The sequence below is a fragment of the Drosophila innubila genome (genome assembly GCF_004354385.1).
Source record: "Drosophila innubila isolate TH190305 chromosome 3R unlocalized genomic scaffold, UK_Dinn_1.0 2_E_3R, whole genome shotgun sequence".
NCBI lineage: Eukaryota > Metazoa > Arthropoda > Insecta > Diptera > Drosophilidae > Drosophila > Drosophila innubila.
Window position 1 is genome coordinate 1,337,166 of NW_022995380.1, and position 26,068 is coordinate 1,363,233.

General features: G+C 37.1%; 1 protein-coding gene across 6 annotated transcripts in view; it reads right to left on the minus strand.

The window, feature by feature from the left end:
* The window catches only part of LOC117791476 (polypyrimidine tract-binding protein 1), a 180,586-nt gene that overhangs the window by 137,164 nt on the left and 17,354 nt on the right, over window positions 1-26,068 (minus strand). For 4 of the 6 annotated variants that reach the window (XM_034631244.1, XM_034631248.1, XM_034631245.1 and 1 more), the window contains 3 exons: window positions 25,123-25,177; window positions 19,559-19,588; window positions 1,869-1,967 (listed from right to left, as the gene is read on the minus strand). In XM_034631244.1, coding sequence (XP_034487135.1) covers window positions 1,869-1,967; window positions 19,559-19,588; window positions 25,123-25,134 — 141 coding nt within the window. In that variant the 5' untranslated portion in view covers window positions 25,135-25,177. Of the gene's footprint in view, window positions 1-1,868; window positions 1,968-19,558; window positions 19,589-25,122; window positions 25,178-26,068 lie in introns of those variants that run through there. The other 2 variants (XM_034631250.1, XM_034631249.1) reach the window with 2 other exon arrangements.

A 26,068-nucleotide genomic window follows, 5' to 3' on the forward strand; every position in this document is an offset into this window, starting at 1 on the left:
CTGCCGTTTTATTAAATAATTTTTGCCTACGTTCGGGGGCGTTTTTTTTATGAACTGGCAACTGGCCGTTATCACAGAGGCAGGCGGACAGTCTGATAGGCAGGCCAAAGTGTAACCCGGAGCAGGACTATTTTGCGTGCTGTGATTTGCCTTAATTAGTCGCATCAGATCCAAGCCGAGTCGGCAGTTCATTTTGCCTCATAATTAGGCGTGAGTCGCGGTTTAAGCCGTTGCTGGCATTTAAAATAAATGTTAACGATAGCATAATGAAAATAAAAGAAAAAATATACAAAAAAATTGAATTGCAAACAAATTTATGAGCCGCCAATTAACCTGTGATCTCTGTGACAACACGAAGTGACAGGCGATTAAAAATCAAACCATTTTAAATTGCCTGATTAATGCTGAAATGCATCGCATAAATTATTGCAATGTGAATACAATGAAATGTATTATTACTTTTTGCAGTGCGCATTTCATTTATTTAATAATTTCTGTTGAAATCAATTGAAATAAAAGCAGAAAGTTCGGTTTCTTTGCAAAATGTGGACATCCGCTGAAAGAACAGTGTCCGCAACAAGTTTATTTCAGATATTTATCTTTGATTATGATGCATGTCTCTCTCTCTTTGGTTTTATCTCAAAAATTTCATTTGGTGTTGCAACTAAATGGCGTGCACCCTTTTGTGGCAACAACTGCCCCAGAGCTGCTAGTCATTCCTCAAGGATAAAAGCACAAAGCGGGAAGCTGTCCATGCATTTATGGTCAACAGCAAACTGGTGGTTGCCAGGAATTCATTAATTAAACGTACCAAAACTGACAAAACAAAGCATTCAGTTGCTGTAACATAAAGTGGAAAGTAGAAAGAGCAGCAGCTGGACACATTGCTGACATGCCTCGTAGGCGCTTTGAAGGGATGTTTGCTTTTTTCTGTTTATTTTTTTAATAAAACAAATTAAAAGAACATTTATATTGGTTAAGACTTACAATGCGGCTTTAAGAGGAGCTACCCGATCGCAAGCACACACACTCTCAAAGATACAACGCTAACGAGCGTCCATTATGCAAACAATAAGCACCGTTTCCTTCAGATAAAAGCAAAAAAAAAAAAAAACAGACAACAACAATAATAAAAGGGAAAAGGAGACAAAAATATATTGCGAATACGCCACTTTTGCCACGGTCTGCGAACTGGCTTTCATTCAAAAATAGATTTATGTGTGGCATTTAAACGAAAGGACAAACAAAATCAAGAAATATGTTGCAACATTTATCAAACGTGACGCGTTCCAGCTTTGACATCATTATTCCCCTCAACAGCAACAAAAAGGTGGCAACAACAACAACAACAATATGCAGTGCATTTTGATATCATTAAAATGTGATCACAGCGCATTAAAGTTGTAGTCAAATGAGGATATGGATATGGGTAAGGAGGACACCATCTTGGTGGCAACAATTTGATTTAGTGGCACACATTACACACACATAGACAAACTTATATATATATACATATGCACATACATATATTTATGTGCTCTCTATGCTTTGCAATAATGTCAACAATGGACCAACCCCACTCGACATGCTGTCACATCCTGTCTGTGGTGCTTGTGGTGACGATGGTGCTCGTGGTGGCGTTGGTGGAGCCGGTTGGCATGTGTGCCATTTACATTTAGCATTTTGCTTCACTTGTTGACTTTTTTCCCTTTTGTTGGCCATAAGGTCGCGATTTGCATGATATTCGCATTTATGCGCTTAATTTACTATTTCATAATGGAGCTCAACTCTTTTTGCTTCACATTATTATTATTATTATGATTTCTATTATTATTATGTTGGTTTTGTCTAGAAAGTGGAGAACTCACCTTGACTCCAATGTGAACCGGTGTGAATTCAGCTTTGTGTATTGAAGGTATTGGTATTGGTAATGACATAGGAAGGGGGCAGGACATCATGGTCGCTACCTGTGAATAGATTGATAAGCAAATAGAGAGACATGTTAGTTTAATTAGTTGACATGGCAATGGGCTGAGTACAGTAATTGGGGTAATTTAAGCGAAAGTAATGTGTATTTTTATTAGAAGTAAGATTACACTATTAAATACCCTAGACATTGATTAAAACCTGCTTAATGTATAAATTATACTGACCAAATGACATGAATGAACTTTAATGATCTTGTTCTTAACACTATTGATATTGTTCATATTTTGTTCTTAAAATAAGACTACGAATATTACTCTAAAAAACCGCCGTTCTTAATATAAAGAATAAGATTTAATTGTTAGGAAAATATGAAAATGTTATATTTTGATGTTAAACCGCTTCAGTTTAAAAACAAGCGTGGGTTCGAATCCCACTCTTTAGTATTTAAAGCAACAATAAAAATGTTTTAAATTTAGAACCTGTCTATTTATACTGCTCTTATTCAAGCGAAAGTGCTAAAAAATCACTACAATTGCATTCCTACTGCTTTAATGGAGAACTTATAAAGCCTATAGCAATTTATATAGGATATGGGACAAACTCTTTTACAACAGACTTTATTCAACAAATGCAGAGCAGCTCTTGGCCACGCAGGAGCCAACATGGTCATCAAATAGTTGACAGCTTTTTGAGCACGCTGCTCCACATAAACTGTATCCACTGTCGCCTTGATGTCAGCCCTTCCCCATCATCCGCGATTCACGACCCTTGTCCTTTCGCTGTAAGTACTACCACCATGAATACTGGCTGGTTGACTGGTCCAACAGTTTGCCAATTCTGTTGGCATTGCAATTTTTCGCCTTTTCAATTTCACGCGTTTTAATAGCAGTTACAGTAACAGTGTGTAACGTGTAAGTGGCAAGTGGCATGAGGCATGAGGCATGAGGCAAGAGGCAGTGGCAATTCCTGCCAGCCAACATGCTGGGCACAAATCAGAGCCACATTCCATTGCGTGCACTTTTGCCCAAAGTTTCATTTGGCATCATCACAATCACAATCATCGTCATCATCATGATCATTGTCATTTCCGCTTTTGCGTAACGACGTCAACGTTTTTGATAGCTTCATTTCGTTGCGCTGCATTTCGTTTTGGGACAGCGTGTGGCAAGTAAATCATAACTGCAGCAGCGCAGCAGCACCCTTTCTCCCTCCCTTCTTCTATCTCCATTCATTCTCTCCCTCTGTTGTAACGTATAAAAACTTTTCGACTTTGTCAGAATACGAGCTACGCTTTTGAGTCGAAAACTACAAAGTAAAATCGCAGGCGAACGTTGAGCATTGAAATTAAAATTGCATGACAAAGTGGCAAATGTTGTCAAAACTTTGCATTGCCAGTGGCATTAACAGCCAAGACATTGCCACGCGCCATAAAAGCAACCTCCTTCAACTTAACGCTGCCCCCAAAAAATTGTTGCATGCATGCACTTACAACATTTCAATTTCCGGCCTTGAATTCGGTTTTCAACTTTTCGTTCTGCTGTCAAGCAATTTGTGAGCAATTGTATATTGAATTGAGAAAAGCAAAAGCTAAAAACAAGAAGTGATTTCTAATCACATTACCACCAAGGTGGTCCGTCTGCTACATTTTGACAGCGCACAAACAATGACAACAACTTGTCAATATAAGTGGAGGCATTTAGTCAGAGGCATCGATTACAGCTATCTCTTTCTGCTGCTGATGCCTCCTGCCCCCTTTCCCCTACCCCTTGCCCCTTGCCACACTTAGGCAACTCACTCACTCGCTGTCAACTGGCTGTCAGTTTGTTTACGCATATCCCGTTTTTTTTTTGGGAGGTGGGGAGAAGGGAAATACATTCCACATACCGCATTTCAAATTTCACGTTTTGTCGCAAATTGCTTTAAGTGCTAAGAAAAGTGTCGCGCGTGGAAGAACTAATTAATACAATTCAGTCATAATGCTTGGTGGCATCGTTGCTGCCACCTCTAAGCGTTGCAGCAGCAAAAAGAAACCACTGAACGAGTGAACGAGTGGCAAAGTGCAGCCAGGCATGGCCTGATTTCGCTAGCATTTTAATGACGACAACAAAACGGAAATTGACGTCGCCTGACTTTCCAACAATGTTGCACTCTTTTTATAGTGACACACGACACAAGCGGAGAGTCCAGAACAACTGCAGCATGTGGCAACCATATGGATTCCAGTGTATACGAGGGTTTTCTCAACAATTTCCGACCTTGAAATGAAAAATGAATCACAAATATATGTCCACATTAAACTGACCCCTTATCACCGACAACCAATTTAAAAAAAAAAAAATTGTTTAATTTTAATTTAAACTTATAATTTTTGTGTGATGGTTGATCACACGGTTTTTTACACGGTCGTCAGACGGGGACTTTTTAACCGACTGTAAGTTTTGGCATTCACATTATTTGCCACGGTTTTCACATAGAGATGCCATGGGTTAATTTCTCATAAAATTTGGCCACACTCTTTTATTTTTGTATGCATTTTAGTGGCTTGAGTTGACCGATGCAAAAAACCGATGGAATATGACGTGATCCATTTACGACGCTTTAAAATGATGTGCGTTTACACGACACCAACGGTTTTTTTTTAGCAAAAAGTGTCGGTGAAAATATCCTCGTGAAACAAGAAGTGAAGGAGAGATCAGAATTCTTAAAGGTATAAAGAAGGTTATAGGTATTTAAGACAATAAAGTGCTATGCAATAAAAATGGAGCAATCTGCTTGAGAGCCAAAATAGAAGACTTGTTTAAATAGTTGATTCCATTTCTACTTGTTGTAAACTGCACACGAGAATTGTTACAAATTTACATTTTACGGAATTGCATCTTTTTCAGTTACTCGTCAAATTTTAGACAACCCTCGTATGTTTGTAGGACTAATGTTGCAAGTACATTTGCAGTTCAACTGCCAACAACGGCAATGACATTGATGCATGACCCGATCCTCGATTCCGGGTGAAACGTCGGGACATCAACCCAACCACCCACGCGTTAATTTGTCCAGCTTTTGTGGCTGCTACGTTTGGCATTTAAGCAGCGTAATAAATGTCAGGCAATGAGAGCGAGACGAGACGCCAGTTTATGCTACAATTTGCTCTAGGGGCATGCCGCATGCCGCACTCACTCTGCCGCTTACTGTAAATGCAATCCATACCATGATTAATGCGCTGTTAACTTGCATGTATCATGCATCATGCAGCAGCATGTAGCATGCAGCATGTAGCAAATAGCATATAGCATGCAGCATGGCAGCAAGCAGCCCAAAGCTAAGTAGCGGCCTGTCATGGTGTTGTCATTGCAACAAGTTCATGGCATTTGCCGTTGCATTTTCCACTCCGCTGATTCCTCTGCACTGTGTGCACCGCTCTGGGGCAATGCCAACAGTAATAACAACAACAGTAACAGCAGCAACAACAACAACAACAACAATAATAGCCTCCAACAACATTAACAACAGCTGTGGCAGCCGCACAGCAAATGAAGCGAACATTTTTGCACACGTCAATTGGGAAGGGGTCAGAGACAGAGACAGGGACAGGGGCAGGGACAGGGGCAGAGCCAAGGGCGGTGGCGAGGGTCGCGGCACTGATATTGTACACAATAGCACGCAGGTTAATGAACAGGTGGATTGCCGCACAATTTGGGGTACTGGGCGGGGCTCCAACTGCAGCTCAGTCAACTCAGTTCGCCTGAATGACTCAGTGGCCACAGCGCGTTGAACCTTATCATGAAAAACGATAAATGAATGGAAACTCTTACCTTGCATTTAAGCAAAGAAAATACTTGTACTTACTCCTATTTAAATGTACCAAAAAAAGTAAAGGATTGGCATTACTTTAAAAAAAAACTCTGATTGACTGTATGGATGAAAATAAATTAAGAAAGAATTATCAGACGGAGTATGAAATATTAACATTCTAATGATCATTTATTGATAAATAACATTAACAATGGAAACTTTTAAGTTCCACTTGTGGCAGAATAAGGGAGGAAAAGTATCGGTATGAGAAAATGTAAAATAAACAAGTGTGAAAGGCTATAGTCGAGATCCCGACCATAGAATACCCGTTACTTTTTTTAATATACATATAAAAGAGTACTTTAAAAATAACTACCTAATAAAAAATACTGCATAGTTTTAGGTGATTGTATTGAAATAATAACTTTATTAATAACTTTGCTTAGCTATTATTTCCGTTCTATTTGTCCGATCTTGCTGCGGTTAAGTGATATTATAGATAATATTTATAGAAAAAGTTATTTAACATAAAAACTGTATTATCTTAAGAACTGTGGGTGTTGGATTTTCGCGATTTGCGGGGCGGAAGGGGGCGTTTTAAAAATTTAAAGCAAAGTTGACCTGCTCCAACGGTTTTGAAAGTTTGGTATCTCTATCTCTAATGGACTTTGATATCTAGGCGCTCACACAGACGGACACAGACGGACAGACGGACATGGCTATATCGAGTCGGCTGTTGATGCTTATCTAGAATATATTTACTTTATAGGAGTCGCAGATGCGTTCATCTCCCTGTTACATACATTCCAACGAACACAATATACCCTTTAACTTATCTTTTAAGTAAGGGGTATAAAAAGTTTAGAACATCGATATGTAGATTATTATAATGACTTATTTTTCTTCGCATATACGCAAATCTTTTATGGAATGCGAAGTGGATATTATCGCAACTTCAATTATTTTTAGGGGTCTATTAAGTTTGTTTAATATTGTTTTGGGGATTTTAAATCTATGTCAAATTCTTGTTATGTTTTGATAGTTATGTTATGTTTTGATAGATATAGTTATTTGCTAATATTAAACCCAATATTAAAGTTTTTATTTTATGCAAATTTGCTATATACTTCTTCTGCTCACATACATGAATACTTAATAAAGAAATAAATTCGAGCATAATAATGGGTAGGTATCTTCTCGTCCGATTAAATATTTTCGTAACTATTCGAATTAAACTTTAAAGAAAAAAGTCATGTAGATACAGATAAAACGCTTGAAAGAATATGTCTAAAGCTGTAAAGTAAAAAACTTAGCTTTGATACGCATATTTATGCTATAAGCCAGAGATTTGCATAGTCTATCCCATATCCAGCCGACATGCAGGCAAATGCAGACAGATGGCAAAAAGGAGATCAAGACATTCGCTGGCTCATGTCGTGCACTTGGCGGGACTGCATCAATCGAAGCCCCCAGGAAAAAGCATTAAAAAGCTAAAATCGTTTAGATTTGTGACACTTAGCAATCGAAGCAGCAGCAGCAGGAACAAAAACTACAGGCAAATGTAACTAAAGAATTGTAAACTGAATTGTGCAGATTTGGCATGAGACTTGAAAGATAGAAAGCAGTGAAAGTAAATAAAAATGCTGTCTGCCAGGTTGAATTGGAGGAGGAAGACCAGCACTTTATGCAAAGAATAGCACCCATATTTCTCACACAAATCCTCACAACTGTGCTCAAACTTAATGCTTGGGGAAAACACGGCAAGAAGTTGCTGCACACAACTTGTTGCCGCCGCGACGCTAAGGGGAACGTGGGGCACTGAAAAGGAATTGTAAAGTAAACGAAATTGAAAAGCAAAATGCAGCATTTGCATAAATTCACTTCAAGGCGACGACGACGACGACGACGACGTCGCTGGTGTTGGTGTTGGCTATTGAACGGAAGCACCAAGATAATCATGATCAGCAACAGGAGCGAAGCGTGCAAAATAATAGCGTGCTTTTGTGCGCCTTGCATTGGTGATGATGCCCCTCATCGTAGCAGGGCTTAGCGCTGTGCATGCAACGCCTAAAACTATGCAACAAACGCTCGAAGAGCCCAGCAAATGTGTTGAAAATCCTATTCTGTTAAGGATTTACTTCAACCGACAAGGCAGCGGCTTCAGCTGGCTCACAGACGAAAATTGTGAATACATGTGTGCACGAGTGTTTGTGTGTGTGCTGTGCATTTGTGCGGTTTTGTGACGCATCAAATTGCATTACTGTTGAAAGCCCCAACATCCAGAAAGAAGACACAGCCGCCACAACCCACTCTCTTGCCCGGCTATGCGCTTGTTTGCTTTGCATTTTGATGCCGCCGCCGTTGTCGTCGCATCCTTTTTTTGATGCCACGGCAGAAGGCAGACGGTGCACGGTGCACGGTACACGGCCCAATTGTAAACTCAATTCCGAGTCACAGTAATTCTGCGTGCCTGGCTTTGGCTAAGCCTTCGAGGAACACAGAGTCAGAGACTCTATGGCTTCGAGGCTTGATGGAGTAGAGTGCCGCAGGCAACGTGACGTATGCGTGTTTTGCTGCATATAGCATGCTTCATGCTGCATTTTGCACGTACCCCGAAAGGACGAGCAGCTATCATTTATCATTTAGCAACCGGCATCCCAGACTCTTTGCCAGTTTGTTGACAACAGACCGTGTTTGCGTGTAATTAAAAATGTCAACGCACAATGGTTTAGGTGACACTGCAATCAGGTTGCACAGCTTCCAGAGTCCCACGTTAATGCCACGTTAATGCCATACATAAGTTTGCCGTTGCACTCGGCCAATGAATGGAAACAAAGGCAGCAGCAACTGCAACAACTCCTGCTGCTGCCACTATCCACTTTCAATTGATGATGCGAGCAATCTGGCAGCCAGAGGCAGCAATAAGTCTTCCATTCTGTTAATTAACTTGAAAGCGGACCAACAAATGGCTTATTTTTTGATTCAGCTTAAGATATTGCATCTTTAAGCGTTACCTGTGCAATTGCAGATAAAAAGTGTAACTGAACAAATCTACACTGAAAACTATTGTAATTGACGGCTCACCAGCAAACTCTTTTAATTTAACTCATTTTTAATTTAAAAATGTAAATTTTTTTTTTTATTTTCAGTTTATCATTTTCTTTATTTGTAGAATATTTAAAGACGGAAGACGCAATTTAACAAAAATAATAAGACAAGAAATACTATTAATATACAATTAGTTGAAACTTTTAAAATATAATTATAAACTTTAAGCCAATCAGACCGTTTTCTTACCAAACATTAAACTATTTACTACATATTTTTGAATCTTTTCTATTTTAAATTTGTAAATAAAATACAACTCATGTTTAACGCAGATACAACTTAAGCATGAATTCTTCTCTTTTTCGCTGCTTTCTATGCTTCCATTGCCTTTTATTGTTAGAATACATATGAGATTATTCGCAGTGCACCTTTATCACTTGAAACAAGCAGCAAAAAACGACCAAGAAGTAAGAGTTCTATTGCGAATTTGCTGGCACTTGTGCTCAGTCGTCTTGTATGCGCACATTTTCATCATTTTCCCAAGAGTTTTCTGCCAGACAACATTTCTAGCAAATTAAATGAAAACACCTGATGATGTTTGAACTACCCCGGCCCTCATATGGCTCGCGCCTAACATGCGAGTGCTGATACGAGTATTACAAGGAGTGGTTTTTCACTCTCTCTTTCTCTCTTTCTCTTTTTGCTACGTCTGCTGCTGTTTCTGTTGTCCGCTTTAGCAATTTCTTACAGCCAAACCAAATATTGTGCTATTGCATTGTGTAGCAGGCGGCCCAAAAAAAAAAAGGAAACCGGAAAACGCAATATTTCAACTGTTCATTCACTACTGAATACTCGGCACCAAAGTATTTGCAGTAAGGCCGCTATTATATTATGTTATTATTAAATATTTTTTTTTATTTTACTACCTGTAGTTTTATTTTGGCTCCAGCTTAGCAAATTATTTTAAGTTACTTTACATATTTTCTCTTACTCAATCTTTGTGTTTTTTAATAAATTAAGCATTAAAAATAAGAACAAATTTTAAATAACCACATAGAAAGTTAAACCATTTTTTTACATATAAACTCAATACTGACATACCCTATTTGACGGCTCTGTTACTGGGTATATAAACAAAACAAATCATGACGAAAGCAGCCAATTTGAAGCGCTAAACAAATGGACGCACGTTGCCAGCCAGCACATTTGCCTCTTGTTTACTTTGCTATTCTCGCTTTCTCGCACATGTATTGAAAAATTAGTTTACAGAACAAAAACATTTCAATGGAATTAGTTTGCTTTTGCCCAAAACTCAATCCGATGACTCTCCCACATGTACACATGTGAAAAAGTTAATGTCACGGCTGGCCTTGGAACAGACGGAGCTGTTGCGACTGCGCAATTGAGCTGTCAAATGGGAATCAGAAAAAGAATTCCTCAATTCAGAATCAGAAACAAAGAAAACAAAGAGAGTAAAGTTTCTAGAGTCTTCTGGCAACGTCGTCATTCCCTTTTTTTTCATTTTCGTCTTGCGTCTCCATTTTACGGTCTGGCTAGCAGTGAAACGTAACGTGAAGCATCAATAAATGAGCTTCAGTATACGTGTATGCTGAGAAACTCAATGCAGTGCAGATCAAATGACAGCTGTTTATGTCTGAGACATAAACAGAGTTCAAGTTCTCCATAAATGCACAATTCTGAAAAATTCATAAGCACAACCGTTTAAGGAATTTCGAGTTGTGCAATAACATTAAATATATACATATCATGTACATATATTTGTATTTTTGCCAGCTAGAACATCAACAATCCTTTTATGAAGACTCCCAGACATGAAAAACATGTAATATTAGGTGTTCTTAAATAAATTTGTTAAATAATGTTTCATAACCAAACTGGGCACCGTTTTCAACAGAACATGCATTAGTTTTTGACTATTTACAGGCTTTTTTGTAACAACTTTTAGACAGGCCGAGGAACAAGTGTTAATGACATTTGTTTTTCAGAAGAACGAGTCGGGTCTGGCGACTTGTCTGTCAGCGAGTTGAGAAATGTTTGTGCATGAGAAATTGTTTAGCCGTATCCGCTGCAGCAGACATGTAGACACAAGCAGACACATAAATTCTCATTTAACATCGTCAAATTAATGACTCGAAAATGCCACAACGTTGGCCCATAACTTTCCAAGTAGGCACGTTCACAACCTACACGCTGTTCTCATCACCGGTTCAGTTCAAGTTGAAAGTCAGCTCAGAATTGCACTAAAGATCACGGAGTTGATGTTGCCACTTCTACAGCAGCTGATCGCTGCCATGTGGTTGCCAACCTCACGATGAGCTCATCCACCACAACAGACCCACAGACGACGGCCGGCCAAGTGGAAAAACTTGTCAAACAACTTAACCGGCTGCCGGCCGGCCGGCACAGTTACAACATGCTACAACTGCCACCACTACCACTTACAAAAATAAAAACAACACACACACAACAACAAGAGCATTGCATGAAATTATATAATAAAAGCTCAGTGCTTTGTAATATGGCAAGATGATAGAAATACTCTGCCAGAGTATGCGCAACTTTGTCATTCAAAATATAAAATTAAAAAAAATATAAATAATCGAAAGACACAAATATTTATTGAACTGTACGTTCCAAAGACATTGAGTCTTTTTATCAGCATGTATTACTAAATTTTTGATATCAAAAAATGTGTCATTCAGCAAATGTAAATTATAATTTTATCATTGGTTAAAAAATATTTCATCGGGTAATGAATTTAAAATATTCTATATGCTACGAAAATTTCATACTTGTATTTTGAAAACATTTTAAGCGGTAGATGGTCTTCAACTTCCAAATACGTTAAATAATTATTCTTACTGCTCGAAAATCATTTAAGAAACATTATTATTTTATATTTATCGAAATGGATGCGAATTTTAAAATTACGCATATTAACAAATCAAAGAATGTAATATTTTTTATCTTACAATCTTTTTCTTTTTCTTACAATACAAAACAATCTTCAATTTTTTATGAAGAATTTTGTACAACTCAACTGCTCCAGTTTACAATATGTTTTGAATGCAGAGTATTTGTTTTCTGGTGTGCTTAGTTACACTAATTTTCTCACTAAATGGCCCCAAAGTTCTACTAGCAAATTCGTTAGACATGTGAAGCAGCCGCAAAGTTTTAATGCTTTTAGCTCCAAAAGAGGAAACGAAACTTGGACACTTGTTGCCATTTTTATGGCCTGACCAAAAATTTTAAAAGCATTGCTATCATTTATAAAGCGAACACAATGTACATGTTTATAAATAAGAGTGTACGCAGTTGGGTTTCAACTAGTATTTCATGTAATTTTATGTTATGTGGTTAATTTTCAGTGTTTAACAATCGCTTTGGCTCAAGGAAACCAAACACTTGCCAAAGTCAGAGCTGACGACCTTGCGTCGGGGTTTTCAGTAATTAATCACAACTTAACGTGGCTCATTTAATCAGCAGCTGGCTCGATGCCAACTAAACATGGAGTCATCATACTTACAGCTATTCAAGGCGATTATTGAAACGATGCATTTCAATGTTTAATAAAGAATTAAAGAGTTGTTCGATCTCTGATTAGCGTTTAGCTGAAGATTAAAACATATTTAAAAGCCAGCTTAAACACGTACAATACCATAGGATTGACCGATCATAAGTGACACTTTTGTTAAATTCAAGCCCTTTAAATGATGCCCTTTTCAAAATAATTAGCAATGAAATCACGTGCAAATAGCTGGTCCAACGTAAGCAGCTGCCAATTTCAATTAAAGATTTGCGGCTGCTTTTCCCTCAGCGGATTGCCCTTAAGTGGCCGTGACTAATTAAGCATTAAATTGACAGAAAACGTGTTCAACCTGCAGGCAATCGACGACAAAATCTTTTAAGTTTTTACATCGTTTATGAAAGTTACAATATTTAATGTCATCGCGCATCTTTTCTTTACCCACCATCTGAGTTCTTTTCCCACAATATATCGTAGGTCAAAAGACCACCAAATCAACTGACAGATTTGTAAACTTGTCCACGCCCAGCGTCAGTTCAAGGTTCGCGCTGTGAATGTCACATTATGCAACAAGTTAAGCCAGCCAGTTGCCTGACGTGTTGAATGGTCAACGCTTTAACTGTTGCACTTGTGACATGTGAATAGCTCGAAAAGCCAACGACTAAATCCTTACATGAATACATGTACATATACGATATACTATATAGTACATATATATAGATAGCTGGTTGACGAGCTCAGCTAAAAATACTCCCATTGACCAATTAGTTGGCTGGCTTAGTGCCTGATTATGGAGAGAGTCCTTTAAAGCAGATTTAAGGACGACAACGAAACTCACGTACGACTTTCATTCTGTCCGACTTGATAAATAATCTAGTTTATTAACAGAGGCAGCAGAGCCAGAAAAGTCCTCTGCATTTGTCTAAATACTTTAATTTACGAAATATGAAGCCATATGCCATATTCAGCTCGGCATTAAGCGTATTATCACAGCAAAAGAGCTGCACAGTGTCGGGAAATCATAACCATGGTTACAAATTCGCTTCTGTTTCAGTTGACTGTATGTATATTATTTGTTCTGTATTAAACTTTAAAGCCTTTAATAGAGACATTTTTATCTAAAATTGATTGAAATGTTATATAATAGTTTTATAACTTTGATAAAAACAATAAAAATAAATTGTGTTGAAAGTTAACCAAACTCAGTTGTTTTCAGTGTTTTGTTTAATTCAAATCAAAATAAAATTTAGTAACAAAAAACTGTTGAATTTAAATCCGATTTTGTAGCTTGGACAATGTCAGGGCCGATGGCAACCAAACTATATAATTAGTTTAGCAGACAAAAAAAGGCACACACACACACACACACATGAACTTAGCTAGATACATTTACACACAATCGCCTGTTATTAACCTGGACCTGAACCTGGAACTGATGCTGATGCTAGGCCAGGACAGTCAGCCCGGACAGCTAACTGAACCACACAATGCAACGGCAAATGAAAGCTGCAACCTGATTCAGTTCACTCGACAGGTTGCCCAGCGTGCCAGTGACAGTGAGATACAGAACGGGGCATGTCGGTTGTGGCATAGTGTAGGGCACATAAAGAGCGAAATATGAAGGCGAGTCATGTTGTCAGGATGCAACCTGGCAGCAAATTTTGTTTTAGTATAAGCGAAACGTATCCTTCCAACATCATGACTGCCAGCCCCAGCCTGTCTCACTTTGCTGTCTAGAGGCAGCGAGGTCGTGTAGTTTTAATTAATTTAATTTCATGCTCATAAAATGCCAAACAATGTGAAAAACTGTCCGACACAAACACACGGTGTCCGTTAGGAGCAGATGGGGATATTGTGCCAAGATATCAACGAAAATGCTTCAAACTTGTCTATATTGTATCTAAACTGCAATTGCAAAATAAGTGAATACGCTATCAGCACGCCCGTCCGTCAGACGTTATAATTCAATTTAGAAATGCAGTGCAGCGGAAATTAGTTCAACAATGACGATCGCTGACTCAACTGGCGAGCAAAGGCTGCACATGAGGACTGTGACGAACTCCAAATACCCTTGCTTATCTTATATGAAAAGAAAAAGTCACAGGCAGTGGTAAGACAATCGGTAAAAGAAGGCATAAGTTTTCACAGTAGACTCTACTGAGTCGAGGTTTTCTTTTTTTTTTTTTGAATATTTGGTGGTGAACTACCACAAACATAAAAATTTCTTTTTGCGCAGTGCCGAATTCCAATTTTTGTGTATCTATTGTATTCATTTATGTTTTTATTTAAAATTTTTATATTAAACTTTATTTTGTGGAGGTTTTCATTTTCATTTCATTTTGAGAAGTCCACTAAAATTGGTCGGATTTGGTCGATCGAGGTATCAATCGACGAGTATTATTGATGAGAATTTTTTCGGATTGCCATCCTTAGTGATTACGAGTTTTGTATGTAAGAATTGTTAAATCAACTGAGCTATGATAGATATATCAATAAAAAATAAAACTTACATTGTGTTTGATTTAGTTCGATCAATCATTCCTTTGTCAAACATAAAATATACTTCGTTGACTTTGATAATATTTAAAGATAATACGTTTATAAAGAACCCACATTGATTGATAACTGCTAACTTTGACGGGTAGACCAATAAATTTGTTATAAGTACACAGAAAGACGGACGAGCCTCAACAAAACATATACATTTACATATGAATGTATGTAATTGTAACAAATGTCATCATAAAACAATAATACACTCATAACTGTTGGCTGCCATAATTGAAAACTTTATAATCTGATCTCAATATGCTTGCAGTTCGTAGGCGGATCGACGCCATTATGAGTCCATAATGTGTGTCAGTTGTACAATGACCGCATCAAAATCTATGGAGTGTGCACTTTTAGATCAGGTACACACTGAGAATTTAATGGACTGCCAAAGCGCTGTTGTTGCACACGCGATGAAATTCAGCTGTGGCGATCATTAGCTGGCGTATCTTAAAGATACGATTGAATCTGCGCATAGCAAGGCTACAGCTGCCTGCCAAATGTACGCATTGAGCTTTATATGGTGATTGTTTTTGTTTCTGTTGTTTCTATTGCCTGATATTAATTGTTGACTTCCCATTTTCGTCGCATCCGCCGCATGTGGCGAAATTGTTTATGTTTTTTATACGTCGTCGTCACTATTTATGCGCTTTTTGTTGTTGTGAGTGTTTATTTTGTATAATTCTGCATAGAGCCAAAGCACTCGCACACCCGCACACACACTCACTCGGCGTGTTAATGATCTGGTCTGTTGCGCGGCATAATAAATAAAAAAAAGTAAAACGATCAAGCGAAATAAAAAAGTGGCACAACAATAAAGTTTAATCTGGGCGTGCAATACTTTACTGATCATTCACACATTCGAATAATATTTGACTAAACTACTCACAAGAAATATGTTTAAAAGATAATATATACACACTCATTGTTTCTTAAGATATTACACATTTGTAATTTTGTCTTAAAATAAAGAAATACAATTTGAAGCTAACGTACAATTTTTTCTTAAAAGTAACTTCAGTTAGTGTGTTACATTTTAGTTAAAAAAAAATAAAAGTCTATTTTCAGAATGTCTAGCTCTGGTCTCAAATAATAAGCTGAAATATATTGAAAGTTAGTTTGAAAATTTTTAATTTGAACAGTAAATAAAGAAATAAAAATAAATTAAGTAAAATAAACTATAGAACCATAGAAACTATTTTAATAAAAAAAATTTTAATAATATTCATAAACTTTCTTTAATTATTGAGCATAATGACAACAGATAAATTTAATTTCAATAAATAAATATTAGTTAAGCGCATTTACTATTCAATTATTAAGCATAAATAAAACAGAATCGCACTGTGTCAAGTGTATTCTACATTTCAAGCACTTAAATCACAACAGAAGTACATGATCTTTTCAGTACGTACATAAAAGTAAGATATAATAAAAAAAACAGAATAAGCAGAAAAACTAACAAGATTCGTTCAAGTTCCCGGGAATATCATCAAATGTTGATTTCATTCGATGCAGCAATTTCCATTCTCATGCATAAATATTTAGGTAGAGTTTGGCATCTGACGCCGTCGCGACGGAATGATCTGATTTCATTAACTTTGAAGGGAAGGCAATAACGATGAGGTTGAGGTTGAGGATGAAGATGAGGAGGCTATAGTAGTCTTTGTCTGGATGATGGAGTCTCATCTCGCCTGGTCGACCAAGCGTCTATTTGTCTGTCTGTGAGTGGGCTGTTTTGTTTGTTTGTGCAAAGTCTTTGGCAAAAGTCGTTCTGGCAACAGAGCAATAGTCGCTTTTTTTGGGAATTGGGGTTGTGTTGTTTATTTCGTGCAAAATGCTGAAATCGTATAACTTGAAATCCAAATTCGTATGGCAAAGTTGCGCAATTGTGCAAAGTATGTGACGATCGGATAATCAGATCGGGCGTTTGATAAAGTCGCAACCAATTAAAAACCTAAATAATAATTAATTCATTTAGCGAATTGCAGAAGAATGTAAATGCCTCATTAGCAGCTTTGTTGATAAAACGATATAGGCATTGCATTGTTGCATAAAACAAACAACGAACGAGTACAATAACAATACAAGATCCTGGCACGTGTCCAGAAAACAGACCAAAAGTAAATCAACCCCAAAAGTCCCTTTAGTAGCTCCACTCAACAACCTGTTGCTCGTTGGCTGCCTCATGCCACAAAATTGCCCGGGCAGGTCGTCACTTATGGGCCAGACATTATCATCATGCTCATCAGCAGCCGCAACAGCAACATCGGCAGGAGCAGAGGCAACAGTTTCCATTCCCATACCGCCCCCTCAGTCAACCCAGCCCAACCACGAGCACGATATATGAGCAAGGAAAATGCTACACATTTTGGCTGGCAAATCACGCAAATGAAATGCACAAAATGTGCGCCATTTATATCATGCAGACGACCTGCCACAATCCCCACTCCACCTCCGCCTTGCCACGTTGCCGCTGACGTGTGGCAGACTGCCTAGCAAGAACTCTGGCAAAAATATGATGCAAAAATATGAGCCAACAGGCCACAGGCAGGCCGCAAAAGACATTGCACAAGCTGCACGAGTTGCTCGCAGCCAGCTATAAGACAGTCAGAACCCACCGACCGATTCCCCCTTCCATTCCTCCCTCCCTGTCCATACTACGGATACACTCAATTGCGCGCTAATTCAGCGCAGCTAGCACTTATTAATTTCTTTTCATAATTGAGTAAAGAAAAAATACAAAAAAAAAAAATAAAGGAAAATAGTGACAGCAAGCTAACGGTGCGTCGCATTCACCACAGCCTGGGTGTGATAGAGATGTCAAGATATGACACTAGGGAACTATCTGACTCTGACTAGTCAGTCAGTCAGTCAGTAAGAGAGCAAGCAACGTATAGCAACTGCGGCAGCTGCGGGGCGAGGGTTGGGTCAGTAGTTCTTGCAATGTAAAAGCTTAACTGTTAAACCATTTCCTTTATCAAATCAACATCCTCATTTTATTTACATGCACCAGTAATCTGTGATCCATTTATACAAGTCTTAAATAGCCTTTAAAGAATTGTGGCTAAATAAAATTGATTATACTCAGTATTGAATTTAGACATTTTAATAAGTTCACATTTTATGAACTTTTCTAACGTACGTTAATAAATAGATCATAATTAGTACACCAACTTCAAAATTTAAAAAATTTGTTTTCCTTACTTTTCCTGTTTTCAATAATATAGTAATTTAGCATGCAAAATTTTTAACTTATCAAAATTCACTGGGAGCAATTCTGATATGGAAGCTCAAAATATATTTAAATAATTGAATCATAATAAGCTAGTCTTGACTAAAGAATACCTGGTACCTATTTCAATATATATAAAAGTATTATACTTTAAAGAAATAACTTGAATTGCTTTGAAAACATTAATTCGCCATTACTGCAGTTCTACTTGTCCGACCTAACTGCGACTCAGTAGGATTATAAATAATAATAATAGATAACGATTGGTTTCGATTTCTGTGGCACCCCTGAATATAGCCAATTACTTATTTTTTAAGTAACGGTTAAAAAAAAACTCGAAAATCATTATAAAAGTTGAAAGCATTAAGTTTTGAGCATTTTCAGTACAAAAGAGCAGTAAGTGAAATTTTAATGCAACTCTTACATGCGTAATATCAAGTAATTTCTTGAGCCAACCATGCAAAGGAAATTTAAATAGCTCACACTTTCTGACTGGGACCGCCCAACGATTTTTGAGCTGAAATGCATTCATAGAACGGCGACAAAAAGAGATTTATGAGGTTTATGGAATAGGGGGAGGGGGGCCGAACGACTGGTTGCTGGGGAAATGTCTACAGGGTGTGTGAGGGTCTGACATGTCTGATTTAAGTCACCATGAAAATGCTTTGAAGATGCAGGCGCGTTTAAAAGGCAAGGTGCCCAAATTAGTTACGGTGCGGTGCGGCTACTTGACAATAATTGCCACAAGGGAGCCACTTGAGGGGACAAAAGCCTGTTGAATACGAAATAGAAAGCCATTGATCAATAGCTTGCAGATAAGAAGAGGGAATTCGACCACACGATGGTCGACGTTAATGGAAAAACAGATACAGCAAATTTGCTGGCTATTAATTTCCAATTGTGTTGGGCCCATTGATGACACTTTGAGCAGCTACCAAAAGCCGACAACTTAATTGGCTTAGAGGTTGCCGGGCAACAGCAGTTACAAAGGACACACACACACACACACACACGCAAAATGAGAGCTACAAAGGCAGCTTAGCACGCATTACGAAACCATAATACGTTAGACGATTAATCAACTGTCTAAATAGCTGGTTTGGGCCAACTTGGGCTCTTTAACTAATTTATAAGATTTTTATCAGGGCAACGTTGCGCTTGACCCTTGAGTTACCCACTCAACGGGCGTGATAATTGCACTATAAAAATGCGCAACTGGGGAAATAAATTAGCAGTAGTTTTTTTCAGTTTTTTTTTCTGTTGCTACTTTTGTATTGTTTGCTTATTTTTGTGTTTCTCTCGCTGCCATGAAATAAATCTCAATTAATATGAAAATCGATTACCATGCGCATTAATTATTTAAAAGGACGAGGCAAATGAACAGGAAGTTGTTGCCATTCATTCGATCCCCTTGGGGTAGCATATAAATTAACGAAGGTAGCAGCAAATTGTTGACTTACGTTTTCTTTCTCGTCGTAGTGCAAACTTACCTGCAAATAAAATAGAGAGAAAATTTACAATAAATTTTATTAGCCAATCGAAATACAAGTTAAATGTTGTATAAAAGTATGTGAGAGTGTGTTGTTAGAGTATAATTTATGTGCAGCAAATTGAATTCAGAATTTAAATATATCAAAAGAAAATGCATAAATCACAGCAACAATAAAATTTCAATGTAAAAGCGACAACGAAACATTTATTTATTAGTGTCAAAAGGCCAACAAAAGGAAGGCACAAAGGAGAAGCTCAAATTATCCTTCTTGCACAGGCACCAATACAATACCCTGTAAGTGAGATATGAATTGAAATTTGATTCTGTACGAGTATATCGTATCACGTCCTCAACTACAATATTCTACAGTGTCTTGAGAAACATTTATCATGGCAATTCAGTTAGCCAACCACACACATGTGTAACAATGATAGCAAGTTGTGGACACAGCATGTGGCCATTGTGCGTAGCGCTTAAGTCGCCTTTGTCCTGAAGGAAATCTCATAAGTCATTTCTCCAAGTCAAATAATTCATAATCGATTTGCAGAAGAGACTTCCCAGGCTGCTTCTATGACTACCATGGCAACGGAAGCTGTTGTTTGTGCTGAGCAAACACAAAATTCGCGAGAGTGCCGCGGGACTAGTTCGTTAGGCCGGGAGACCCACAAAACTTGGTCCAGCATTTACCTATGAAAATCAAAGTGAGCCTTGGGAGCGCACAAGGCAAACAAAATACGCTCCTTGAATTTCTATTAAGCCAACTAACTCAAAAGTAATTGCTAGTACCGCTGAGTAGCAATTGCACCCTCTACATCCTCCATCTACTTACTACAAGTATCACCTCTGCTCTCTCCTCAGTGTTGCAACACACAGCAGAGTTTAGCTCTTGGCTCTGGTCATCAATATGTGCGCGTTAATGGATGCCTAAATAAATGATAACTTCAAATTACGATTGCTGGAGTAGCAGGAGCAACAGCACGTACTGCTAAATACATTCCGCTTCGTTGCAGTTGAGTCAAAATATTTCCACGTGTTTTCACTAGGGCTGCAAGTAGATTCAACTTACGGGATCCCAAGTAATTTTGTAATACCTCGTAATGCCTGAAAACGGGAGTATTCTAACGAAGGAAAGCGTATATATGATGATATCAATAGTGTATAAGAAAGAAATTTTAAGTCGGGAGCACTACTACAAGCTCGCTCAAAATCGACACCTGCTCGTTCAAGGGCTTGTGCGTCTCCTTGGCGCCACTTTCCTAAACAGAACTAAAAGAGCACTGTGCACAGCAAGAGCAATGGAGTTATCATTCCCGCTGTATTGTAGGAAAATATTCTCATATGGTAAGTATGTCAATTCAATTTCTTAATTTATACATTTAAATTAACCTTTTTTTTAAGACAAAATCGTTTTTCCTACTCGTCTTTGTTGGCTGACTTTTATTTATTTTTAATGACTATTTATTATTTTTAGATATTACTAGTTAAAATTGATCTTATTGATATTCAAGGCGGTATGGTCGACATTTATTTTAATATTCACCCCAAACTTGAAAACTTTCTAACTGTTTATATTAGAACTACAGAGTATCTGCACGTCGATAACAGTCAACTTGAACTCTATCTCTCTCTCTTACTTGTTAGCAGTTGTGTTTTTGGGAACTCTCTGGTTTTTTGGTTTTGCCATTTTGTTATGCCAGCCGTAAGTCGAGAAGGTGGGGCAAGTTTACGCTCTGCGGTTAGGTGAGTATACAGTGTATGTGTGTCAGTGTTGTGTGTGGTTGTATAAGTGTAGCGGAAGCAGATCATTAATTTTTAATTTTAACATTTTGTTATACACTTAAGCGAATTTCCTGAGCACTCGTGCTTTCCCAAAAGTTATGGGCAATCAAATAAAAAATGCATTGATGTGTAAGCTTTGGCTAAGAAGAATAAACAAAAACAAAAAAAATATTCAAAGACCATTTTTATCTATCTTTATACGTTACAATAGTTGCTAATTATTGCGTTAAAAATGCAATTAAATTTATCGACATGTGACGGAATTAGTTCGAGTTCATCTCAAGTGCATGTACAGGTCGTCCAGGTCGCTTAGGTCATTGGCAGTTGGGGGCAGGTCTTTAACAAGGTTAGCACAACGCTAAGCAGCTGTCCCGTTAGGGGGCAGATGGCGTGTTCACGTCGCAACCTCAGTGCACTTGAGGCGCAATCGTTCAACGTGCTGCCAGAAACTTGCAACCAGCATCGCAGCGTTGCATACAAATTGCTCTCAAACACAATCACACACACACACACACACACACACACACACCTGTAAGAAAAGGTAATGTGTTGGCATGCAGGTATGTGTACGTGTATGTGTATTCAATGTGGTCTAGCACACATGCATAGAAATACTTTGACTGTGGCACGTGAGCTTTTGAAATGTGTAATGGACATTGCTTAATTCCATATTCTATGCCTTTTGCTTGCAACTTGATTTTATGCATCTCAGGCATCATCATAATAGCTCATTATGTTTGAGGGCAAACTTTGTTAGCAAAACCAAAAATTCATTAGCTAAAAGGCGGCAAACGAGAATTGAAGAGCATCATATGCTGAATGCCACAGCTGAGAAAATTGTCTTTGGTGATACGCTAATTGATTGACTCAATTGCAGCAATCGATTTAGTCTAGCCCCGGCTAATTGATAGCCACAACGTGCCAAGCACAAATACAAATACTACAATCAACAAATTTTCATTGTGTCTATTTTCAAATATAAACCACAAGTCGACGTCCCGAACCACAGGTGAGCAACAGCAAAAACATTATCATCAGCATCACCACAACATGATTTAATAGATCATTTCGAGCGCATCGATAATAAGCGTAAATTAATTAAGCATTTTACATGAGTATATGTATGAATATATACCTATCAGCATATGATATATGCATACATTTTCTCTATGTGAAGAAGAATGACGTCGCTCTTAAATTTCACATACAATATTTTTCATATATAAGTATATATGCAAATAGTATGTCTATATCTGTATGTCTTCTGAATACACTTTAAGAAAGCAGTATAATATTATCACAAAATATGTAACACAATTCATGTCCATTTGATTTTCTGAACTTCTCAGAGATTTGTTCTATACACAAAAAATTTATCTGTTAATTATTTAATTAAAAGTCAATAAAACAAAGTCTGACCAATCGTTCATTCTTTTGGATAGAATGTAGTAGAAAAACTAAGTTCCGATATTAGTAAATCTCACAGTCTGCTCATTTACCTATAGATGTCGAAATCGTTTGCTTACATCAGAAAAACAGTTGCAATCATATTTAAGATCAAAATGTCAGGATCGGGTTTAGATATCATTTAAACTGCAAACAACTAAGTCTTACAGTCGAAAGCATACATTAGTTGTTGGATATTTTATAAAGGGTATTTAATCGTCGACAGTTCCTAGTTGGTCGTTTGTTTTGCTTATTTCTCTTTCTTTTTATTCTGTTTTGTTTGAAACATTTGTACGTTGCGGTTTATTTTTGGGCGCCGAAAGAAGTGCATAACTTGGCCACGCTCCAACGACCCACGCAAATAAAGAAATGCCGCTGTGAAAATGTTATATTGTCTGGGCATAAAATATTAAAAACCCATTTTTTATGAGCGCCAAGTGGTCAAGTTTACAAATAACACAAGCCCAAATTTAAAATAACATTTATTTATCCACATATTTATATTATTAATAAAAGCAAAAAGCAGCCATTGTATTTATGTGAGAATATCTAGTTTTTATTTTTGTGTATTTCTCGTGTCTCTCTGTCAATTTTTAAAGCTCACAAATGGCAAAACTAGCAAATGGGAAACGGCGCCTCTATATTAAACGTGAACATATAGTCCATTTATATAGTTGTCGCATAAATCTTGGGTCGGATTAAACGATATCATGCCGCCTTAATGTGGCGAATTGTAGTGCGATCATTCACAAATCGTTTTTATAATTATGCACTATTTAAAATATATTTTAACTTCTGTCTACATTGTTTATATGAAAAATTCTTTACATATGTTTCCGGTTATTTATAAATTAAAATTTACCAAAGCTTTAAAGAACATTGCAAATAAGCATGCAAAATATAAATAAATGTATGAAAATGTGCTATAAATCTTAACCAGGGCATTCTAGCTTTTGGCTTTTTGTATAAATATTATTAAAAGTGTTGAATCTGTTTGCTTTTATGTTTAAAATGACAGCTCAGAAGTTCAGTCTGACACTAAATATTAATTGATTTCCTTTAAGATATAAAATTCACTTTTTATTCAAGTCATAAAAATGTTCTGGAGCTCTAAGTATTTTCAATGTCATCAAAAAATTAGTCCGACAAAATTTATAAGTAAAATTACACTAAAATTGTAATCCCATGTCTTTCGCATAATTCAATTAATAAACCATTACCCAATTGTGAAATAAAAACGCACAAAAACTAATAAAAGTTGCATTATAAATGAATCCGGGCCGTAAAAGCAACAAATGCACAGATACTGACGAAAAGCTGCCACATTAATTGGCCAAATTTCTGACCAAGAAGAACATGAATTATATTCTAATGGCATGCAAAGGCCGAAAGAACACGGCACAGTACACACACAGAATCTAGCAAAACATAAATTCAAAATTTTTCATTAGCGCTTAGATACATCTACAAGGAGGCGAGAGAGGCGCCCATTAAAACGTCGCCAACTATTGACTTATGACCAACAAGAGGCAGAGGCAACGCCAACAAAGCGTCGTCTAATTATAAGCATCCATGTCCAGCATGGCAAGAAAAGCAGGAAGAACTTACAAAGCGCAAACATGAAAATGAAATAAAACGTAAATATTATTTTTAGCCTGAAGAAGAAGGGAATCGACCACGCAATGCAATGACAAGAGGAAAAACTTTCCACCAATACGAAAGATACTTTTAGTAGTTTACTTCTTCTGCGGAAATGCGGCAGATACAGAAGCTAAAACATATATTTAATGCCTTGTTTATGGACTTAAGTGCGAGGGCGACTTAATGAACACGAGTCGTATACGTAATGGCTTCAAATTGAAACACTTTACTGCTCATTTGCTAACTAATCGAATGAAATCCGAATATATAGATAATTCGGCATTTGTTTTCTTTTTATCTTTAGTTTTGCTGCAAATTTGCAATTCAATTGCAACTAAATATCAAGTCAAATAAAATAATTTTAATTGTAAGGCATCCATGAGAGATGACCAGGCTCTAGCTCCCTCGCTCACACATGATATTCATTGAAATAGCAAATGCCAAGTGGCATGGAAAATATTCAGGAAATTGGAGCAATAGCAACAATGCCTGAAACACCCCATATTTTGTTGACAGACCGAAAAGTTGTGTGCAGAGTTTTTTTTTTTATATGCTTGTCAGAGTCTTTTCACCAATTGCAGTTCAAATGAACCACTTAATGTTTAAGTTGATCTTAAAACTACTAAACAAAATGATTAAGATTAAATTTTAAAAGTTAACACTTACAGCTTGGTTCATTCTAAGACCTTTTACTTTTGCCCCAATATCAACATAAACTTACCTAAAATGAAAGAAATAAACATAAATCAAAATATTGCTTTGGCTCGACTTATGGATATCCTTAAACTAAATAATGAAAAATCTCACATCATGCAAACTTTTATTTTTTTAAAGCTCTACATGTAGTTTGTTTATGCTTCTGTTGTTGTTCGTGTTTTAGCTTATTGGACATGTAAATAAACAAAAACAGTTGAAACGCCATAAGACAACAAGCGGATATCGACAGACGGATGAATAAGAGTAGAAAGTAAATAAATTATGGATAAAAATACGATACAGGCAAGTATAAATAATGGTTTCAGTGCGAGTCAAAACAAATAAAAATGAACAGATTGGTTAATCGAAAAGAAAATAATAGATGAAGAATTAAAACAACTACAGCTGAAGATTACATTGATAACAAGTGAATTATAAGACATATCTATCGATCGTTGTATTCAACAGTCTTTATTTCTAAATCTCAATTTGCATTGATTAATAACGCTAGCCATCCATTCTCTAAGCTATGAATCACAAGCAAATTAAATATCAAACGATTTGTTCACACCAATTTATAGTTGCACCCTCCGCCACAACACCTCACCTTTTGCGTATCCCAAGTAGAGGAGCCATTTAATAGTGTGTGAAAATTAAAATTCCATTTGCATTAGATACTAATACACACCCAGAATGAAAATGTAGCATAATACGGGTATGTGTGTAAATTGCTTGTAATGTGGTGGGCTACACCGCTGATATTGTTGTTTTTGGTTTTGCTTTTGCTATTGTTGTTGCTGTTATTGTTGTTGCTATGACGGTATCGTCGCTAATAAACCGCTTATCTAATTTGTTATAACTTTGTTGTTATTTACCTATTGTGGGCCCGACAAACAAAAAAGCAAACACAAAAGCT